Source organism: Dasypus novemcinctus, chromosome 3 (genome assembly GCF_030445035.2).
Source record: "Dasypus novemcinctus isolate mDasNov1 chromosome 3, mDasNov1.1.hap2, whole genome shotgun sequence".
Lineage (NCBI taxonomy): Eukaryota > Metazoa > Chordata > Mammalia > Cingulata > Dasypodidae > Dasypus > Dasypus novemcinctus.
The window spans coordinates 13,656,705-13,678,924 of NC_080675.1; the positions used below are offsets into that span (position 1 = coordinate 13,656,705).

The window sequence follows — 22,220 nt, forward strand, 5'->3', positions numbered from 1 at the left end:
ACTGGGCAGCAGTTGAAAGATGCTCTACCCACGAAGAGCAAGGAAAGATGCTGCCCCCTCACCCCCGATCCCTGAGCACCCCCAAGGAGGACATCCCTCCAGGGCTCTGCCAGGACCACTGGGCAGAAAAGCAAAGCGCTTCCGTTCTGTCGTGTGTTTTTTTAAGAAGGCCTCTTTTTTATTTCTCTCAGTAACAAAAATGGTTTACTGTACTATTACTTCAGATAGGCACGGCAGTTAACATTTTTGAAATTGTGTGAACTTGTGTGAACTTGTGTAAGTTGCCATTTACACAAGGGGAAAAGGCTGAAACATTCTCCATGAAGTTGCTTCTCCAGGGCATGATCACAAAATGTCTCTGAAATCTACCTCTCCAATCTAAATAATTTTACAACTTTACTTTTTTTTTTTTTAAGATTTATTTATTTAATTCCCCCCTCCCCCGGTTGTCTGTTCTCTGTGTCCATTTGCTGCGTCTTGTTTCTTTGTCCGCTTCTGTTGTCGTCAGCGGCACGGGAAGTGTGGGCGACGCCATTCCTGGGCAGGCTGCACTTTCTTTCGCGCTGGGCGGCTCTCCTTACGGGTGCACTCCTTGCGCGTGGGGCTCCCCTACGCGGGGGACACCCCTGCGTGGGGCTGCACTCCCTGCGCGCATCAGCACTGCGCGTGGGCCAGCTCCACATGGATCAAGGAGGCCCGGGGCTTGAACCGCGGACCTCCCATGTGGTAGACGGACGCCCTAACCACTGGGCCACGTCCGTTTCCCACAACTTTACTTTTTAAACATAACTTAATGTCTCAATGACAACATATATATATTTGCCTTATAAAAGAGGAAAATAGGTATACATTTGAAGTAACATGTGAGAATCCATAAAGCAATTCAAAGTATCTACTTTTTTGCCTTCTTCCTAAAGCTAATTTGTTTTTGTTATTTATTCACCTAACTGTGATGCAATAATCACCGTTTTCATGGTTTCCTTCAGCACTGGGTAATTTAAACTGTCAATGTTCCTTTGCTGTCTTGAGGCAAGTGCTTATTATGGTTGACTAATGTACTTCACAGGAAACCAGCCCCCACCTGCGGTTACAACGTGGGGTACCAGTCCCAAGATCAGCCATGCAGATCCTCTCTGCTCAAGACTGAGAGCAATTAAGGGAAATCTCTCCCATGACCAGAGGAAGGCATCTGCAGCTCCCTGGAACCTAGGCTGTTTTGAGGTGGCACTAGTGGAAAAAATGTGACCTCCAGACACTGCAAACATGCAAACTTTAAATTCCTCATGGGCTGCTTCACTAAGCTCAGTTCACTTGACCCTCCTCCAAGCCAGGGTAGATCCCATTAATCTTTTTTTTTTTTAAAGATTTATTTATTTATTTGTATCCCCCCCCTCCACTGTCTGCTCTCTGTGTCCATTCACTGTGTGTTCTTCTGTGTCTGCTCGTATTCTCATTAGGCAGCTCCAGGAACCAATCCTGGGACCCTCCAGAATGGCGGAGGCGATCGTTCTCTTGCATCACATCAGCTCCCTAATCTGCTGCATCTCCTTATCTCTTCTCTGTGTCTCTTTTTGTTGTGTCATCTTGTTGCACCAGCTTTCCGCGTAGGCCAGCACTCCTGTGCAGGGCAACACTCCTACATGAGGCAGGACTCTGCACAGGCCAGCACTCCACATGGGCCAACTCACCACACGGGCCAGCTTGCCTTCACCAGGAGACCCTGGTCATCGAACCTTGGGCCTCCTATATGGTAGGCAGGAGCCCAATTGTTTGAGCCACACCTGCTTCCCCCATTAATCCTTAAGGTCAGTTGTGTCAAAGTTTCTTGAACTCAAAGACAATATTGCTACTGATGTATGAGTAGAAGAGGATAAAAAGGCCAATGGCAAGCCACAGAAAGAAATTCAAAGTTTGTCTCTCCCAGAAGCCCCAATACTTTTCTGATTAGTGATTTTGCTTCTGTCTTCCTACTAGGCTAACATCCTGGTACAAGAGGAGCCATTGCATTCTGACCTGATCATGCCCTTCATCCACTGCTATCATTTTCCCACAGTCATGAGCTCATCACACATTGTCACAGACAGCTTCAATAACAGAGAGCTTCCATATGCCCCTGGAAGTTTTTAAAAGACAGCTGAGGACACTATCTCATTGAAAATATACAAAACCTTTGAGAAAAACTCAATTCTGGTCTTAATGATTAATAGTCTATGGTGGGGAAGAAGGGACAAGGCAGTGGATCTACAGGTGCTTCTCCTCTTCTCTTCTCTACTGGGTAAACTCCAGAACTTCTGTGCAACCTTGTAGGTCCACACAGGCCCTTTTCTACAACACTTCCTTTCTTATACTTCTACTACTGCACACATACTGTGGTAGAATTTTCCAACTTCACCTACAAGATTGTAAGCTCCTTGAAGGCAGGAACCATGGCTTATTCAATTGTTTACCTGCACCTGCACAACACCTGGACCACTCTCAGCTCACAATGACTTAATGAGTCTTTACCTATCTCCCAGGCTGGGCAAGCCACCCCCTTATATTGCGTAGACTTTCTTCATAGTAGTAAGCCTTATCAGGAGAGCACTTATGGTGGATTGAATTATGTGTCTCAGTTTAGACATGTTCTTGGTCTTGACCCACATTCTGTGGGTATGAACCCACTGTAAATAGGATCTCTTGAAGATGTTATTTTTAAGTAAGGTTTGGCCCAACTTAATGAGGTTGTGTCTTACTCTGGGTTGCCAGAATCCTTTATAAGCAAAAGAAATTCAGAAGAGAGAAAAAGCCATAGGGGAGAGCTAGAAGCCAGAAATCAGTGGGAACCCTAAGAGAAAGAAGGAGATACATGCGTTTATGGGAAAGCTCAAGAACTCAACAAGGGCTGGCCAGCCAGAACGCTACCAGACCTGGGAGGAAGCAATCCTTCCAGACTCCGAAACTGTGAGCCGTTAATTCCTGTCGTTGAAGCCAACCCACTGTGTGGACTTGGCCTAGCTGCCTGGAAAACCAGGACAAGGTCGATGCCCTTTACACCTCTATATCCTAGAACCTAGCCCAAGATATGTGTTCAGTAAATAACCATAGTGAGAAAAACTGGTGGATAGTCAAATGTGGCCAGGTGACAGAAGACCTTGATAGTTCAAGCACTACAAGGTCACTGCAGATGTTTTTGTTTGTTTGTTTAGGAGGTACCAGGGATTGAACCCAGGACCTCATATACGGGAAGCAGATGCTTAACCACTGAGCCACTCCCCAGTGAGAGTTGGTTTTTTCGCCCATTAGTTTTGTTTTTAGGAGGTACCGGAGATCGAACCCAGGACTTCGTACATGGGAGGCAGGCGCTCAACCACTTGAGCTACATCTGCTCCCCTCACTATAGGTTTGGTTGTGTTTTTTTACATTTTTATTTATTTCTCTCCCTTCCCCCCTCCCCCAGTTGTCTGCTCTCTGTGTCTATTCACTATGTGTTCTTCTGTGTCTGCTTGTATTCTTATAAGGGGCACTGGGAAACCACATGTCTTTTTTTTGCGTCATCTTGATGCGTCAGCTCTCCGTGTGTGTGGTGCCACTCCTGAGCAGGCTACACTTTTTTCGCATGGGGTGGCTCTCCTTACAGGGTGCACTCCTTGTGCACAGGGCTCCCCTACGCGGGGGACACCCCTGCACGGCACGGCACTGTGCATGGGCCAGCTCCACATGGGTCAGAAGGCCCTGGGTTTGAATCCTGGTAGGCAGATGCTCTATCAGGTGAGCCAAATCCACTTCCCTCACTGTAGGTTTTTGATGCAGGGAGTGCTCTGATTAAAAACAGAGTTTTAAGAAAATTCCTCTGGGCAGCCCTAAGTAGAAAGATTGGATTGATGTGGAGAGAGATGAAGGCAGTGTAAAAAGCTAAGGGCAAGTACTGAAAAGAACCTGACTCTTCTCTTTGCATAGGACTGCGCGCTGGCGTCTTAAAGCCCTCTAGCGAGATGGTAACATTATCACTTACACCAGCTGAGCGATCTTGGGCAAGTCGCTGGACCTACCTGAGCCCCCATCTTATCAGCACTACAGAACCACTACTTCACCTGGTTGTAAAGATCACTCAAGGGCAATACGTAGAACACCCCCTTAGATTGCGAGCACATAACAGGCACTCGATGAATATTCCCTTCTCCCTCATCACTCCAAACGGTACCTAAGATTTAGGGAAAGCCTGTCTAGTTCCTTGATACCCAGCTCTCATTTTACCTTCAGTCATTTAACCTCTGACTTGTAGACCTCAGACACTGGAACTGGCGTCACTGCTCAGCAGGGAGAACGGAAGGGGCTGTAGGTCAGTAGCTGGGCCCTCTGCGCCAAGGCAGGCTGGCTGATGCCCCGATGCTGCTGTCGCTCATGACCAGGTCTTTAAAACCAGCCTCCGCCCTTGGGGGCGTGGGGGCTCCAGGTAACCCGACCCACGGCTGGCTCCTGGGCGCCGTCAGCCGCTTTTGCTCCACCCCACCCTCGTGTGTCGTTACCCTGAAATCTGCTCCACGGGGTTGGCGCCCCCCTCCTGCTGCCTAAGTCTCCTCTGACTGCTTGAAGCCAGTCAGTGGCCCTTCCACCTCGGAGGAAAACTCAGTGTTTTCCTGATGTGGAACTCCAATCCTGGGCAAAGACATTTGCCTATAGCCACCACTCCCTCGTGACCCCGGTCAAATCCCATCTCCTTGGCGAAACTTCCCTGCATGGGGCGGCACTCAGCCTGCTCCCAGCTGCCCACCAGGTCTCTCTCTTTCTCAGCACTAGTCACAGCCTAGCTCAGATGATCAAAACCTGCACGGTGTCCTACGATGCCAAGCTGGGGATGCCGGGGAGGGAGGGCTCTGCCCCTTCAGAAGCACACCCCCAACCAAGGGCACACTGAAAACCCTCCAGAGGCGGCCTGGGGTGAGGTCAAGGCCCCCACCTCCGAACCCCCTTGGGTGCCGATCTGTCACACCCTGGCTGGGCTCCACACCTTCTGCCTTTCGACTGGCTCCCTGGCCTGGCCCTCGCTCACCTCCACTTCTACTTTACAAGGGTCTTGGGCCCCAGTCACACTCCTCCCACCTGCCCTCTGCTCTCCGTGTGGTCTCCCAGGTTTTATTTCATTGTCTTGCCTCAGTCTGGGAGCTGTTTGTGAGCTGCCCTATGCACCTGCTAGATTGCCATTTCTTGAGGACAGAAACGATGTCTCATTCTTCTTGGTTTTACCCCACAGAACTAGATCAACAGTAGGAACAAAATAAATCCTCCTGTGTTGTGGTTTTTAGCAAGTGGAAGTGCCTAGCACCTCGTGTTAGCTGGATCATGATGCACAGAAGATACATAATAGCCTATCTCAGGCAGAGACATTTGGTGTTACCGATATGCCACGCAGCTTTGTGAAAAAGCATTAGAAATGACTCATCACCCTACCTGGACAAGCAGAAGAAGGTTTGTGTCTGGTAAAGGAGACTTGAGCTTCAGAGCCTGCAGAAGTTCTAGGACAACACTACGGGACAAGTAGAATTTATCTCGCTCCTAAACGAAACAAAATAGAAGAATGTAAGCAATTTCTTAATATTCAGTTAGGATAAACCTGTGTCCAAAAGGGCTCTCAAAAGATTCACAGATCAGAAATTTATTTTCAAATGTACTTAAATACAATGAACCATCCTCAAGAAATAAAACTAACAAGAAAAGATGGAAAAGGCATTTTTGTATGTAACAAGGTTACCGAAGAGTTGAGAACACATAATTTAGTGGATAAGACAAAATTAAGTTCTCTGCTAATTATTGATACCATAGGATTTGCCTCTTATTCAGCAGGATCCAAGGACTGCTGGAATTAAGGCTTGCAATATATTAATAATAGCTTATCTCAGGCCACCCACACGACACTGAGCTGTGCCCGCGTGAGGGTGAGCTTGCTTCTAGGGTATCTTTATTTTACAGGTCCTAGCCGGAAGTGGGGAGGGGGAAGGGCAGTTATCAGAGTACCCCCCCTTACAAGTCCTGGATTCTGACTTTTGACCCTCTAAGCTCATGGGGCTTCCAACATTGAGCTCAGCCTCTCAGTCACATCTTCAAGATTGGAAAACACCTCCATGGCAAAAACTACCCTTTAGTGCTGGGCAAAAATATCTCTGCTTTTCAGGGCTCTCCCAGATCTTGGCCTGGTAATTCTTCTGTGTCTGGTTAGCATCTTGATATTTTCACAAAGTTTTCAAAAACAATTTCCCTTTTTTTTTTTTAACTTTCTAAATTAAGTGGGAGATTGGGTTTGAATTATGCAGCCCACTATTACCAGAAGAGAAAGACTAGGATTTTTATTGAGATTATATAAATTTTTGGGTTACTTTGTGGGAATTAGCTGTCTTTCTGCTACTAAGTCCTTGTTCATGAGCATGTGATCTGTCTTCATTGATTTAGAGCTTAATGTTCTTCAATAAAATGTTTTTATTTCTATAAAATTCTTACACATTTTGTTAGATTTATATTTTGTTGCCATAATAAATGGCATTTTTCAAATTTGAGAAATTATGAATTTACAAAACAATCACGTATACCATATATGATTCTCATGTATTGCCCCAGCACCACCTTACATTGTGACACATTTGTTACAGATGATGAAAGAACTTCATCTAATATTACTGCTGGCTACAGTCCATAGTTATAAGTGGTATATAAATGACATTTTATAGTTCCTGCATAGCTGAATAGTAAGGGTAATATCATTTCTACTTATTCATTTGTATCCAGCACCTTTGCTGAATTCTCTTATATATTCTAACAAAGTGCCTCGATTTTCATGTGTTCATTTGTAATCACACCATTTAAGAAAGATGAGAATTTTATTTTTCCTTTCCAATCCTTTAATTTCTTTTTCCTGTCTTGCTGAACTGAATAGGGCATCCAGTGCAATGGTAAATGGAAGCCGTAATAATAGGCATTTTTTAAGATTTGTCTTTTTTATTGTTATTTTTTTATTTTATTATTTTATTTATTATCTTTTTTAAGATTTATTTTTTATTTCTCTCCCCTTCTCCCGCTTCCCCCCCACCCCCAGTTGCCTGCTCTCTGTGTCCATTTCCTGTGTGTTCTTCTATGTCCGCTTGTACCTGTGACTCTTTTTGTTGCATCATCTTGCTTCATCAGCTCTCCGTGTGTGCGGCACCACCCTGGGCAGGCTGCAGGGTTTTTTTCACGCTGGGTGGCTCTCCTTACAGGGTGCACTCCTTGCACGTGGAGCTCCCCTACATGGAGGACACCCCTGCGTGGCATGATACTCCGTGTGCATCAGCACTGCACGTGGGCCAGCTCATCACACGGGTCAGGAGGTCCTGGGTTTGAACCCTGGACCTCCCATGTGGTAGGCAGATGCTCTATCCGTTGAGTCAAATCTGCTTCCCCATTCTTGTCATTCATGATTTTTAAGGGTCTACTCTTGGCATTTCCCCATCAAGTATAATGTTTGCTGAAGGTTCTGGGTAGGTACACTTTATCTATTAAGGAAGTTCCCTTCTACTCTCAGTTTGATAAGAGTTTATTACAAATAGGTATTGATTTATATAGAATGCTTTTCTTGTACCCAGTGAGATAATGATAGTTTTTTTCTGTTTTAATCGGGTAACGTGGTGATATTAATAGATGGTCTAATATTTAAACTAATATTTGTATTTCAAGAAAATCCCAATTGAATCATGATGCATTGTTTTTAATACAATTATTTGATATTTTTCATTTAAATTTTTGCATCTATGAAGTATAACAAGCCTATAATTTTCCTTTCCTTTACTGTCTTTCTCTGTGTGGCATCAAGATCCTACTTGTCCCATAAAGTGTATCAGAAAGTGTTCCCTCTTAATCTATTCTCCGTATCAGTTTGTACAAAGTAGAGCTTACTCTGTTCCCTAAATGTTCTAGGTTTTGTGGGTAGAGGTGTTTTTTTTTAAGGTACCGGGGGACCAGGGACTGAACCCAGAACCTCACACATGGGAAGCCGGCACTCAACTACTGAGCCACGTCAGCTCCCCTGAGTTGGTCCCTTTGTCTGTCTCGCTTGGTGCTTGTTTCTGCTTCTTTTAAGAGGCAGCAGGAACTGAACCCAGGACCTCCCATTCAGGAGGCGGGTGCCCAACCACTTGAGCCACATGCACTCCCTGCGTAAATTTTTTAAAACCACTGATTCTATTTTTTAATAATTTAAGTCATCAGGTTTTTCTTTTTTCTTTTTTTAAAATTATCACATATTACATATTTTTAAGAAAATTATACCTATTGTCCAAGATTTCAAATTTTCTGGCCTAAAGTTATTCTTAGTATTCTCTCTTTATTTTTAAATCTCCCATCTGCAGTTCCATCTCTTTTTTCATGCTGATATTTTTTGTTTGTGCCTTTTCTCTACTTTTCATGATCGGTCTTGCCCAAGTTTTGCCTACTTCACTAGTCTAAACAAAGAAGCAACTTTTTCTGCATTTAGGTTTTTTTTCTTCTTTCTAATAATAGTATTTAACACTGGTAGTGGATGTGGCTCAAACAGTTGGGTGCCCACCTCCAACATAGGAGGTCTTGTGTTTGGTCCCCAGTGCCTCTTAAAGAAGATGAGCAGACAACAAGTTGACAAACGAGATGATGCAACAAGCTGATTCAATGAGATGATGCAAAAAGCTGATGCAATGAGGAGATACAACAAGAGACACAACAAGCAGAGAGAAGCTGTGACTCAAAGAAGACAAGCAGACACAGTGAGCAGACAGCAAGCACAAAGAATGAACAGACACACAAGCCATATTGAGGAGGGAGGATAAATAAATCTCTTTTAAAAAACACTTAATACTACAAATTTTCTTCTAAATGTCTCTGTATCTGTATGTCTCAAATTTTGGAATGTATTATTTTCATGATTGTTTAGTTCTAAATATTTTCCAAATTCTCTTATATCCTTTGATCTATGAATTTTTAAAAAGTATATTTTTAATCCCCAAATATAGCAAGGCCCAGGGACCATTAACCCATGAAGTACCTTAGAATGAAATAAATATACGTAGATATGTATGTAGATATATACATAGACATATATGTTACTGCACATATATGTTACTGCAAAATTTGGAAACATCTATATGAATTTTCAGAAATTTGGCACTTGATAGCCCTGGCTGCACGTATGCATATGTGCTATCATTTGCTCACATACACACTTGATTCCACATACTGCACACACACTACACACATCTTGCTGCTATAGGTAGTGACTGTGCCAGAGTCAAAACCTCTTAGGGGACAGGAATAAGACCTCTGAGTATAGAGAGAAGTTGAGAGAAGACTCTCGCGGTCCTGGAGGGTATTTGGGACAGGGCGCAGTCATGTGCACATGTGTGCACCAGCAAGTGTGTATGCAGTCCTCTCTGTGGATGCATGATCCTGTGAGCTGCTGTGGTTTTATGTAGAGGTGGCTCTTTTCACTGCTCTAGGACGTGGCCAGAAGGCCCCATATCTCTACACATGCTTGACTACTCACTTAAATTTAATACATCTAAGATGTGAATGGTGCCACCTTGTTGTAGAGCCCTTGTTCAGGTCACTCATGAACACCTATATACAGGGATGGTCTTGTTATTGATTTATAATTTTATTGCATTTTGATTAGAGAACTTGGTCTCTTTGAAATTGATTCCCCAGTATTTGTTGAGACTTGATTTATGATACACTGTTTACAAATACATTTATTTACAAATGTTCCATATACTTTTTTAAAGTGTATGCTCAGATTAGTGAATTCAAGATTATTCCAATCTTCCATGGATTTATTAATTTTTGATCCACATGATCTATCAATTACTGAAAGAGGTGTTAAAATTTCACAACTATAGTTGTGAATTTGTCAATTTCTCTTTGTAATTATATTAATTTTAGTTTTATATATCTTGAGGCTATATTATTAAGTGCACAGAGCTTTAGGATTATCACGTATTCCTGACGAATTGTTTCTTCTATCAATACATGGTTTCCTATTTTTAAGGCTTTTCACCTTAAAATCAGTGTACTGACATCAGCTTTTTAAATTAGTATTAGCCTGGTATATCTTATTTTACCCATTTTCTTTCAAACTTTCTCTGTGTCTATGTGTTTTAGGTATATTTTTTATAGATAACATGTACCTGGATTTTTAAATCCAATATGACCATTTCTGCCTTTTAATTGGTGAATCTAGTATGCTTATATTTATTGTGATTACTGAAATATGTGGAATTTATTTTGATCATTTTACTTGTGTATGTTCCAGCTTGTTCTACAATTTTCTTTTTTTCTTGATTGATTTTGTTCCCTCCCCTGAGATGGCTCCCTCATCTGTCTGCTCACTGTGTCTGCTCATTGTGTCTGCTTATTGTCCTGCTTGTTGTGCCTGTTCATTGTCTCCTCATTTTCTTTAGGAGGCACTGGGAACTGAACCAGGGACCTCCCATGTGGGAGGTGGGTGCTCAACTGCTTGAGCCACATCCTCTTCCTCTCCCTGCTTGTTGTGTCTGCTTGTTGCATCTGCTCATTGCATCAGCTCATTGTGTCAGCTTATTGCATCTGCTCAACTTCTTTAGGAGGCACCAGGAACCCCACATGTGGGAAGGCATGTGCCCAACTGCTTGAGCCACATCCACTCCCCTCTTGACTGACTTTTTATTCCTGTTTTTCTACTTGTTTGAAACTTATATAATCTATTTATAGTCTTTAGGTTTGCACTTAAAATATTTACATATATTCTTAAGAGTTTAAAGCCACTCATCATCTCTGCCTTCCTTAACAATACATTGAATATTTTAACTTCAACTCCCCCTCCCCCATATACACACAAATACCCATTCCATCTCACAGGTTATTGCTATCCTGTATTTTAGTGTCACCTTGTTTTTCTAACCATCTAATTTGTCATTATTATTACTATATTATACTGTAAATAATAACTTGTATTTCTAAATTACCAATTTCTCTGAGCTTTGTTCCTTCTTATATTTCACTTCTTCCTTCTGGGTTCAATTTTCTTCTTCTTGTACTAAGTCTTTTCAGAGTTCTTTCAGCAAGAATCTATTAGGACTAAATTCTTTATTTTCCTAATAGTATATTTTTTCAGCTTTCACTCTTGAGTGATAGCTTGGCTGCTAGAGAATTTTAGGTGGACAGTTACTTTTTTTCATCATTTTAAAGTCATTTTTTCCATTATTTTCTGCCTTCCATTGTGCTAGTGAGTAGTTTAAGTCTTTCTTTAGTGCCTTTTCTCTTTGTTGCTCCCTTTTTTTTTTTAATTTCCTTTGGTTGTTCTGCCAAGTTGTACCTACAAGTAGATTATAACATGTGCAAGTACTGATTTGGTTTATTTTTTGATACTTTTAAAGCCCACTGTACTTCCTGAATCAAAGGATTCCTAATTTTTAAAAAAAATGAAATTGATAAAAAGTCTATTTTCTCTTTCTGAGATACTTATTAGATATATGTTAGATCTTCTCATTATATCCTTCGCCTCTTCATCTCTTTTTGGGCATTCTAGGTAATTTCCTCAGATTTATTTTCCATATCACCAATTCTCTCTTTGGCTGTGTCTAATTTCTGTTTAACCTGTCTATTGAGATTTTTATTTTTATGTCATATCTAGAATTTCCACTTGATTCAAATCTGCCTTTTTTTAAAAATTAAAATCTGTTCTTTTTTGGAGGGTAGGGGATATTTTCCCATGTGTTTGAGTCATTCTTTATGAGTTTATTATTTAAAATATGTCTTCATAGACTCTATTGAATGGTTCTAATACTGTAAGTTATTGGAGAAAAAACCTTGCTGTTTGTTAACTTTGCTAATCTAGCTCATAGTGCATTATTTCTTCATGTGTTTTGTAATTTTAGATTGTGACTTCACAATCATCAGGATTTTAACTATGGGAATCCTGTTGGACCTCAGTCAAAGACATATCCCTCCAGAGAGGTTTGAAGCTTGTTTTTGAGCTTGCCTCTTCCAGAGACTCCAAGGCTAGTAACAGTTCATCGCAAATGTTACTTGTCTTTTCAGCTTGGGAGTTCACAAAGCACACAGATATTGTAAATTCAAGTTCTAAAACTGTTTGAAGACAGGCCCATGTTTACTAATTTTCATGCGTGACTAAATTTTTTCTCCCCAGTTCCTAGTCTAAGAAATATACCATTCTTGATCACCTACATATAAATATTTTTTTTTCTAAATCACTATTTTATTAAGTGCATATATAGCCCTTTCAAGTTTTCTGACTTTATGCTGCCATGACTCAGCTCCATCCCCAAATTGGAGTAGTCATCTCTTTTCAGAATGTGAGCTTTAGAATTCAAGCTACTAAATTAGTAACAAAAGCAACTCTTCCTCTTACCCCCTCCACCCCTGCCCAGGATTGCTATAATACCAACTGCGATGCTTGCCACTCTGGTTCTCAAGCCCCTCATAATTTTTACCCCTTGCAGTCTTATAAAATAAGTTACACATTTAAAATCATTTTATTACATTCCATCCAGCATTTCTAGTATTTTAAGTGGAATAGTTTCCAGGTTAGCTAGACAATGTTGTACATTCATCATCACAAAAGATTTTCAAACAATTTCATCACTCCAAAATGAAAGATTCCACATCCCTTAGCATTCCTTCCTCACCCCTACATAATCACTAATCTAATTTCATCTTTATAAATTGATTTATATTTACTTTTTATATAAATAGAATCATATAATATGTAGTACTCTGTTAGGGTCTCCTTCGCTTAGTATAATTTTTTTGGTCTGATATTAACATTTTATAGTATTAACCTACATTTGTAGAGTTTCAAGGAAAAAAGGTCTTATATGCAATTTTACCCATATTTATATTACATGTAATATATTTATATTTCCTATGTTCATAACAGGGCAATCATACAGAATTTATCCTTTTGTGTCTGGGTTGCTAAACTCAGTGTCCTCCAGGTTCATACATGTTGTTACATGTTTCACGACTTCATTTCTTCTTACCGCTCCATAACATTCCATCATATGTATACTCCACAATTTGTTTATCCATCCATCAGTTGATGGACATCTCGGTTGTTTCCATCTTTTGGTTATTGTGAATAATGCTACTATGAACATCATTGTGCAGATGTCTATTCATATCACTGCTCTCAGTTCTGGGTATATATATAGCAATGGTATTGCAGGGTCCCATGGCAAGTCTATATTCAATTTCCTTAGGAAGTGTCAAACAGTCCTTCACAGTAGGTGTACCATTCTACATTCCCAACAACAGTGAATAAGTATTTCTCTCTCTCTCCACATCTTCTCTAACATTTAATTTTCTGACTTTTTAATAGCAGCCAGTCTAATGGGTGTGAAGTGATATCTCATTGTAGTTTTGATTTGCATCTCCCTAATTGTTAGTGATGTTGAACATTTTTTCCATGTGTTTCTTGCCATTTGTATTTCTTCTTTGGACAGTTGTCTTTTGCCCATTTTTTAACTGGATAGTTTTTCTTTTTATTGGTGAGTTGTATGATCTCCTTATATATCATGGATATTAAACCCTTATCAGGTATGTGATTGCCAAATATTTTCTCCCATTTAATCAGCTGCCTTTTCACCCTGTTGACAAAGTCCTTTAAGGTGCACAAGTGTTGAAATTTGAGGAGGTCCCATTTATCTATTTTTCCTTTTATTGCTTGTGCTTTAGGTGTAAGGTTTAAGAAACTACCGCCTACCACAAGAACTTCAAGATGTTTTCCTATATTTTCTTCTAGGAATTTTATGGTTGTTGTTTTTATATTTAGGTCCTTGATCCATTTTGAATTAACTTTGTATAAGGTGTGAGATAGGGGTGTTCTTTCCTTCTTTTGGATATGGCTATCCAGTCTCCCAGCACCATTTGTTGAATAGACTGTTCTGGTCCAGCTTAACAGCCTTGTCAAAAATTACTTGATTATAGATATGAAGATCAATTTCTGAGTTCTCAATTCAGTTCATTGGTCAATCTGTCTGTCCTTAGGCCAGTACCACACTTTTTACCACTGTAGCTAAGTAATAAGTCAGGAAGTGAGAGTCCTCCAATGTTGTTCTTCTTTTCTAAGACTTTTTTTTGCTATTTGGGACCCCTTACTTTTCCAAATAAATTTGATTATTGGCTTTTTCAATTTCTGCAAAACAGGTTTTAGGAATTTTATTGGGATTGCACTGAATCTATAAATCATTTTACGTAGAATTGACATCTTAATGATATTTAGTCTTCAATCCATGAACATTGAATATCCTTCCATTAATTTAAATCTTCTTCAGTTTTTTTTAGCAATGCTTTGTAGTTTTCTGAATACAGGTCCTTTATGTCCTTGATAAAGTTTATTCCTAAATATTTGGTTGCTTTAATTGCTATTATAAATGGATTTTTTTTCTGATTTCCTCCTCAGATTGCACATCAGTAGTGTATAGAAACGCTACTGATTTTTGCCTATTAATCTTGTATGCCGCCCTTTGCTGAATTCATTCATTAACTCTAGTAGCTTTCCTGTGAATTTTTCAGGATTTTCTAGATACAGGATCATGTCATCAGAGAATAGTGAAAGTTTTACTTCTTCGTTTCCTATTTGGATGCCTTTAATTTTTTTGTCTAGCCCAATTGCTCTAGCTAGAACTTCTAACACAATATTGAATAATAATGGTGACAGTAGGCATCCTTTCCTTGTTCCTGATCTCAGTGGTAAGCTTTCAGTCTTTCACCATTGAGTACAAGGCACTTTACCATATTCAGAAAGCTTCCTTCTATTCCTATCTTTTGGAGTGTTTTTATTAGAAAGGGTGCTGAATTTTGTGAAATGCCTTTTCTGCATCAATAGAATCATGATTTTTCTTCTTCACTTTATCTATGTGGTTTATTACACTAACTGATTTTTTTGTGTGTTGAACCACCCTTGCACACCTGGGATAAAACCCAATTGAAATAACATGCTTTTGGGTTCTGTTTGTAAGTATTTTGTTGAGGATTTTTGCATCTATACTCATTAGAAATATTCTGTAATTTTCTTTTTTTCAGAGTATCTTTATCTGGTTTTGGTATTAGAGTTAAGTTGGCTTCATAGAATGAGTTTGGTAAAATTCTTTCCCACTCAATTTTTTGGAAGAGCTTGAGCAAGATCAGTATTGGGTTGTCTTTGAATGATTGGTAGAATTCACCTGTGAAATCATCTGGTCCTGGGCTTTTCATCTTTGGGAGGTTTTTGATAACTGTTTCTATCTCTTCATTTGTTATTGTTTGTTTCTTCTAGGGCAGTGTAGATTTTTTGTGTGGAATTTGTCCGTCTCATCCAAATTTTCTAGATTTTTGGATACAGTTGCTCATATGATCTCTCTTATTTCTGCAGGATCGGTGGAAATGACTCCCTCTCATTTCTGATTTTATTTATTTGTGTCTTCTTCCTTTTTTTTATTTGCCAGTCTAGCTAAGGGTTTGTCAATTTTGTTTATCTTCTCAAAGAACCAACTTTTAGTTTTGTTGATTCTATTTTTTCTTATCTCAATTTCATTTATTTCTTCTCTGATCTTTACTATTTCTTTCCTTCAGCTTGGTTTGAGATGAGTTTGCTCTTCTTCTTCTAGTTCCTCCAGATGTACAGTTAGGTCTTCAATTTTAGCTATTTCTTCTTTTTTTAATATAAGCATTGAGGGCTATATATTTTCCTCTCAGGGCTGCCTTTGAGGTGTCCGAGAGGTTTTGGTATGCTGTGCTCTCATTTTCATTCATCTTAATATATTTGCTGAATCCTCTTGCAATTTCTTCTTTGACCTATTGATTATTTAAGAGTGTATTGTTTAATCTCCATATATTTATGACCTTTTTCTTTTTCTGTCCATTATTGATTTCTAGTTTTATTCTGTTATGATTAAAGAAAGTGCTTTGTATAATTTCGATCTTTTTAAATTTATTGAGACTTGTCTTGTGACCCAACATATGTTCTATCTTGGAGACGGAAACATGAGCACTTGAAGAGAATGTATATCCTGCTGTTTTGGGGTTCAATGCTCAATAGATGACTGTTAGGTCTAGTTCATTTATCATATTATTCAAGCTCTCTGTTTCTTTATTTATCCTCTGTCCAGATGTTCTATCCAATACTGAGAGAGGTGTATTGAAGTCTCCAACTATTATTGTAGAGACATCTATTTCTCCCTTCAGTTTTGTCAAAGTGTGCCTCACACATCTTGAGACACTGAGGTGAGGTGCACAAATATTTAGTATAGTTATTTATTCTTGCTGAACTTCTCTTTCTATTAATATATAATGACCTTCTGCATCCCCTATAACAGTTTTGCATTTAAAATCTATTTTGTCCAATATTAGTATTGCTACTCCAGCTCTTTTTTGGTTACTATTTGCATGGAATATCTTTTTCCAACCTTTTAGTTTTAACCTGGTTGTGTCCTTACATCTGAGGTGAGTCTCTTGTAGACAGTATATAGATGGTCCATATTTCTTCATCCATTTATCAATTCTATATATTTTGATTGGGGAGTTTGATCCATTAACATTCAAAGTTATTACCGAAAAGGCATTACTTACTTTATCCATTTTGACCTTTGACTTTCTGTTGTCATACCATACTATCGTCTATCTTTTTACCCTTTAATTTATCCTTTCTAATATTGTTCATTTCTACACTCTTCTCCAAGTCTCTTGTTCGTGTTTTGTCCTTCCAGACTACAGCATTTCCTTTAGTATCTCTTGTAATTCTGGTCTTAATCGGTAAAATATTCTATCAGCTTTTGTCTGTGAAAACATTGAAATCACCCTCATTTTTGAAGGACAGCTTTGCTGGATACAGAATTCTTGGCTGGCATCATTTCTCTTTCAGGACCTTAAATATATCATACCACTTTCTTCTCTCCTCTATGGTTTCTGACGAGAGGTCAGTACTTAATCTTATTGAGTTTCCTTGGATGTGATGCTTTGCTATTTCCTTGCTACATTCAGAATCTTCACTTTATCTCTGATATTTGTCATTCTGACAAATAGTAGGTGTTTTGAGATAGGTCTATTCCAATTTATTCTGTTTAGAGTGTGTTGTCCTTCTTGGATTTTTGTCTTTCATAAGGGTAGTGTAGCAGTTTGATGTAGTTATGAATTCCAAAAATAGATATTGGATTATGTTTGTAAACTGGTCTGTACCTGGGTGTGATTAAATTATGACTAGGGCTTTGATTAGGCCACATAAGTAGGGTGTTGAGTTCCCACCCCTTGGTGGGTGGAGACTCACAGATAAAAGGCATGGCAAAGGACAGAGTTGGAGGGTTTTTAATGTTGGAGTTTTGATGTTGGAGTTTGATGCTGAAGTCTTAAGCTGGAGCCCTGGGAAGTAAGCACACAGAAGAAAGAGAAGCAAGCCCTGGGAAGAGAGGAACACTGAATGCAGAAAGAAGCAAGTCCTGGGAAGAGGGGAACCCAGAAAGATTGAACCCTGCAGACATTGGCAGCCGTCTTGCTCTAACACATAGGAACAGACTTTGGTGAGGGAAGTAACCTATGCTTTATCGCTTGGAATCTGTAAACTCCTACCACAAATAAATACCCTTATAAAAGCCAATAGGTTTCTGGTATTTTGTATTAGCACCTCTTTGGCTGACTAACACAGGTAGGGAAGTTTTCAGACATTTCCTCAAATATTCTTTCTGCTCCTTTTCCATTTTCTTCTCCTTCTGGGACATCTATAATGCATATGTTTTTGCATTTCGCATTGCTGTTCAATTCCCTGAGACCCTGCTCCATTTTTTCCATTCTGTTTCTGTTCTCCTGTCTTTTCCAGTTCAGATGTTTTGTCTTTGAAATCACTAATTCTGTGTTCAAGCAATTCAAATTTGCTGTTATGTGCCTCTAATGTATTTTTACTCTCACCCATCATGTCTTTCATCCTATAAGGTCTGTTACTTTCTTTGAAGACTTTCAACTTTTTTATGCTCACCCAGTGTCTTCTTAATATCCTTTATCTCTTTAGTCATATTTTCTTTCAATTCTTTTTTTAAGATTTATTTTATTTATTTATTTCTCCCCACCCCCTTGTTGACTTGTTGTTTTTGCACTTGCTGAGTCTGTTTGTCTTCCTTGTTTCTTTAGGCAGCACCAGAAGCAGAACCCGGGACCTCCAATGTGGGAGGGAGGTATCTAATCACTTGAGCCACCTCTGCTCCCTCCTTTTGTTGTGTCTCTCATTCTGTTTTTCCTCCCCATGTCTCTTGTTGCATCACCTTGTTGCATAAGCTTGCTGTGCCTGCCATTGCATCAGCTCTCTGTCTTCTTTCGGAGGCACTGGGAACATCTGTTGCCTGCTTTTTGTGTCTCCCTTTATGTTCTTTTCTTCTTGTATCTCTTGTTGTGTCAGCTTGCCATGTCTGCTTGTTGTGCCAGCTTGCTGTCTTCTTTAGGAGGCACCAGGACCCAAACCAGTGACCTTCCATGTGGTGGGCAGGAACCCAATCACCTGAGCCACATCTGCTTCCTTCTTTCAATTCTTTAAATTGATTTAGGAGAGTTGTGTGATTATCATTGATTGCCTTAAATCCTGTATCTCTTCAGGATATTTAGTTTTTCCCTTTGGCTGTGCCATCTCTTCTTGTTTTTGAGCATGGCTTGTAATTTTTTGCTGATGTCTAGGCATCTGAATATGTTGGTGAATTTACTCTGGTAGCTAATTTCTCTCTCTTTTTGCCTATTATTATTTTTTCATGGTCTTCTTTGAAATTTGGTTCAACTGATCTTAAGTCTTTAAAATTGCCCAGTTTAAGTTATCATAATTATGGCAGTGACTTGCTAACAGGGCACAGATTTTCTCCCAGAAGTTAGGGAACAGAGAGACCCAATTGCAGTTTTTGTCCATGTAATTTCCAGACCGGCCAGCAGATGGCGCTCCTTGGCACACCTTTCATGGTGGTGTATCTATCTTGGTTTTCCTTTGTCTTGGTCTGGCTAGAGCCAAGATTCAAAGCAGGCTGGCAGAATTTACTGAAGAAAAGCTTCCTGACTTCTCTCACTTTTCCCCTGTAACAGCAGACAGGAAGGAAGATGTCGTACCCTCTCAGCTGCAATGAGCTAGGGGTTTTACCCCAGTTTAATATCTTGGGGGTGGGGGAAGGGAGCCCTTCCCAGCAGCGGGGAGGTTTAGTAACTCAGTCTGTTGTTTCATGTTCTTCATCTCTCTGTCCCTCACCCTCCTGGGAGTTGTAAAGCACTGTCCTGGTCTGCTGACCCCCAAAATAGGTCCCTCAGGCAGTTTTGGCTCTTTCTCCCCTGTTTTGGGGAGAGAGCTGAGCCTTGCCTGCCTGATTGGATGCCATCTTCCCACAATCCTCTGGTTTTCATTATTTTTGAGGAATACCCTGAATTGAAGCTTTCTACAAGTAAAAGTCATTTTGTGTTGAAGAAAAAAGAATGGCTAACAATGGGAATTGAGAGGTCACTAAAGTTATGATAGATTATGAGGGGATAGAATGTACCAATAATATTAAAATCCATGAATATTCTGAATTTAAAACTCTGGAAGGTTCCCTATAATCAATACTTACAGTGTACAGCATAGGAACTACAAACTCATTGTGGTTCTTCTTTCCACAAAAATTAGAATTCAAATCAATCAGATGTAAATAAGATTAAGAAATAAAATGTCTTCTAAAACTAGAACATCTTTTTCATTGTATTTGGGGCAATCTTTTTCAGATCTATTTATTTTAAGTGAACAAAGAAGAGAAGAAAGTATTTTTTAGGGAGGATTTGAAAGAAGAAAAAATGCTGATTATCTTAGCTGTTAAAAAACATTTTGTTTCAGGTGGAGTAATAAATAGTTTATAATTAGAAAGATCTAAGAGAAGATTGTCATGGAACACTGAACACGGCAGAATGGACACAAGATGGGGAGAAAGGAGGAGAAGGTATTCTAAATAGAACAAAAGGCTTGATATTTGATTCGATTTTTATGAGAAAAATAAAAGGTTTGTAAAAGTGGAGAACATGTATAAAGAACATTTTGAATGTTTAAGAGAAAACAACAGAAATAAAGCCCTCAATGAAAATAAAATAGGAAGATTTGGAAATTGGAAGGGTAATATTTGCACATTGTTCTTAAGGACAGACATGTGGCTAACTCATCCTGCCTTCTGCTCTTCCATTAGGACAGTTTTTATGCACTACACAATGCTGTTATCTCACTGGGCAAGCAGAAATTTTCCACTTTCTTAGTGCTGGGGAAGGGGGTGCTAAAGATAATGTAATAAAGAAGCATAATTAAGACAAGATGATAAGAGATGAGATTATAACCTCAGAGGCCAAGAGCCCAGAAATAGGGAGACAGACAAATGATGAGCACTAAAGCTGTCTCCCACAGGTTCTTATGAAGGACAAACTGAGATTTTTCTACTTTAGGTATAAAAATGATATGCAGTGATGGCTTTCCCACTAATCATGGAGTAGTGAACTTGAAAGGACTTTAAGAGGTCATTTAGAACATCATCTCATTTCATTCAAAATACCTCTTCTCTTCTAAACCTGTCATCTATATGACCCTCAATTTTTCAGATTTGCACATTTTGAACATAATTTACATATGTGTGTCAACTGTTTTTTTCTATATTTATCAGATCCCAGTAGAATTATTCATTTTTCAAGTACATCAAAACAATTAGCCCAACAGGTATTTGACATTGATTAGAAAGCACATATGTCTGCCAGTTTTTAGGTTTACCAGAGCACACATACATGCAACCTCACCTTAGTGAAAGCTCGGTAACATAAGCCACACAATTCCACCAGGTAAGCCAGAGTGAAGACAGCATTCTGAATTACAAAGCTGATTAGCTTTGAAAATGGTTCCAATAAACTCTGCAATGAGATTGGGGTCAAATAAAATCAATTGGTGATTCTTTCATAAAAAACAAAAGTATTGAAATCTCATACTTTAACATAATGGCGTCGTTCTTTTTTATTTAATATCTGTCACCAGGAGATTACCATTGCAAACTTAGTTATAGGTTTAACAAGAATAGACTTGAACCTTCAATCAATGGTGGTAAGAGCATGGTTAAATCATTTTATTGCTCAGGAGAGAAAAATCCACTTTTCTACGTGGCATCACTTGCAAACCTACCTAATTCCACCCCACCCCCATGCTCTTCTCCAATAATCAAAACAGCAAAGACTCTGTGAGATTGACATTAAGATCTTCCATTTTATTTCTCAGGAACTTTAAGTATCTATGGGTTTTTCAGATGCACATAAATCTCTAAGTCTGTCAACTCAGTTAAATAGTGCAAACCACCCTGAAGTACTACTATAGTGAACTCTCATCTCAAACCATCCTCCTGCCCATGTTTACAGGGAAGGCATTGGCCATTTTGGTTACCCCATCTCAATCCTACCTATAAAGGGTGAGTTTTAGTCCCATATGCTTTCTTAAGTCATTTACAAAGATTTATTGAGCACCTCCTAAGTATCAGGCAGATTTAGATGCTTTCATATAGCTTATCTCTTTCTAATTTCTTATAACTATCCTGGAAGCATACTATGTTATAATATTTCGTGAAATAAGCCGAAAATTCTGACACCAATCAGTTCAAATTCTAGCTCTCTGCGACCTTGAACAAACGATTTAACCTCTCTGAGACTTAGTTTTCTCCACTGTAAAGTGGTTATAATAATGGCTTCTACCTCATTAGGGCTGTTGTGAGAATAAAAGAGGTAATGTTGCTTGAGCAACAGTGAGCCCTCCACCAATGTTAGCTATGATATTCATCATTAACCTTCTAAAGTCCAAGCATCCCTAGTCTGCAGATAAGGCTATTAAGTAGGAAGTTAGGTCATACAGCTATTGAATAACTCAAATCCAAATTCCAGGGCTCTTTTCCAGACATAAAATTGCTTTGTAGCGAAGTCAGAGTTTTAATCGGGTTCTGAATCTTCCACACCAGCCCATAGTAGTATCTTCTACTTCTCTACCTCTTTAGTCCTTACTCTCTTGAATATAAAAGTAACATATTTAATTTTCAAATTTAGGAAATAAAGAAAAGTACTGATAAGGAAATAAAAAGTTATCTATAATCCCACCATCTAGTGATAACATTTTGATAGATTTCCCTTCTTCTATAAGTAGCAGTTTATTTAAATCCTATACATATTCAATTCTATGTTTTATTTTTTATCAACAATACAATAAAAAGAATTTT

General features: G+C 39.2%; 1 protein-coding gene across 8 annotated transcripts in view; it reads right to left on the reverse strand.

Annotated features, from left to right (window-relative positions):
- Positions 1-22,220, reverse strand: part of UNC79 (unc-79 homolog, NALCN channel complex subunit) — a 329,268-nt gene that overhangs the window by 31,419 nt on the left and 275,629 nt on the right. For all 8 annotated transcript variants that reach the window (XM_058292338.2, XM_058292349.2, XM_058292334.1 and 5 more), the window contains 2 exons: positions 20,770-20,880; positions 5,428-5,532 (listed from right to left, as the gene is read on the reverse strand). In XM_058292338.2, coding sequence (XP_058148321.1) covers positions 5,428-5,532; positions 20,770-20,880 — 216 coding nt within the window. The remainder of the gene's footprint in view (positions 1-5,427; positions 5,533-20,769; positions 20,881-22,220) is intronic.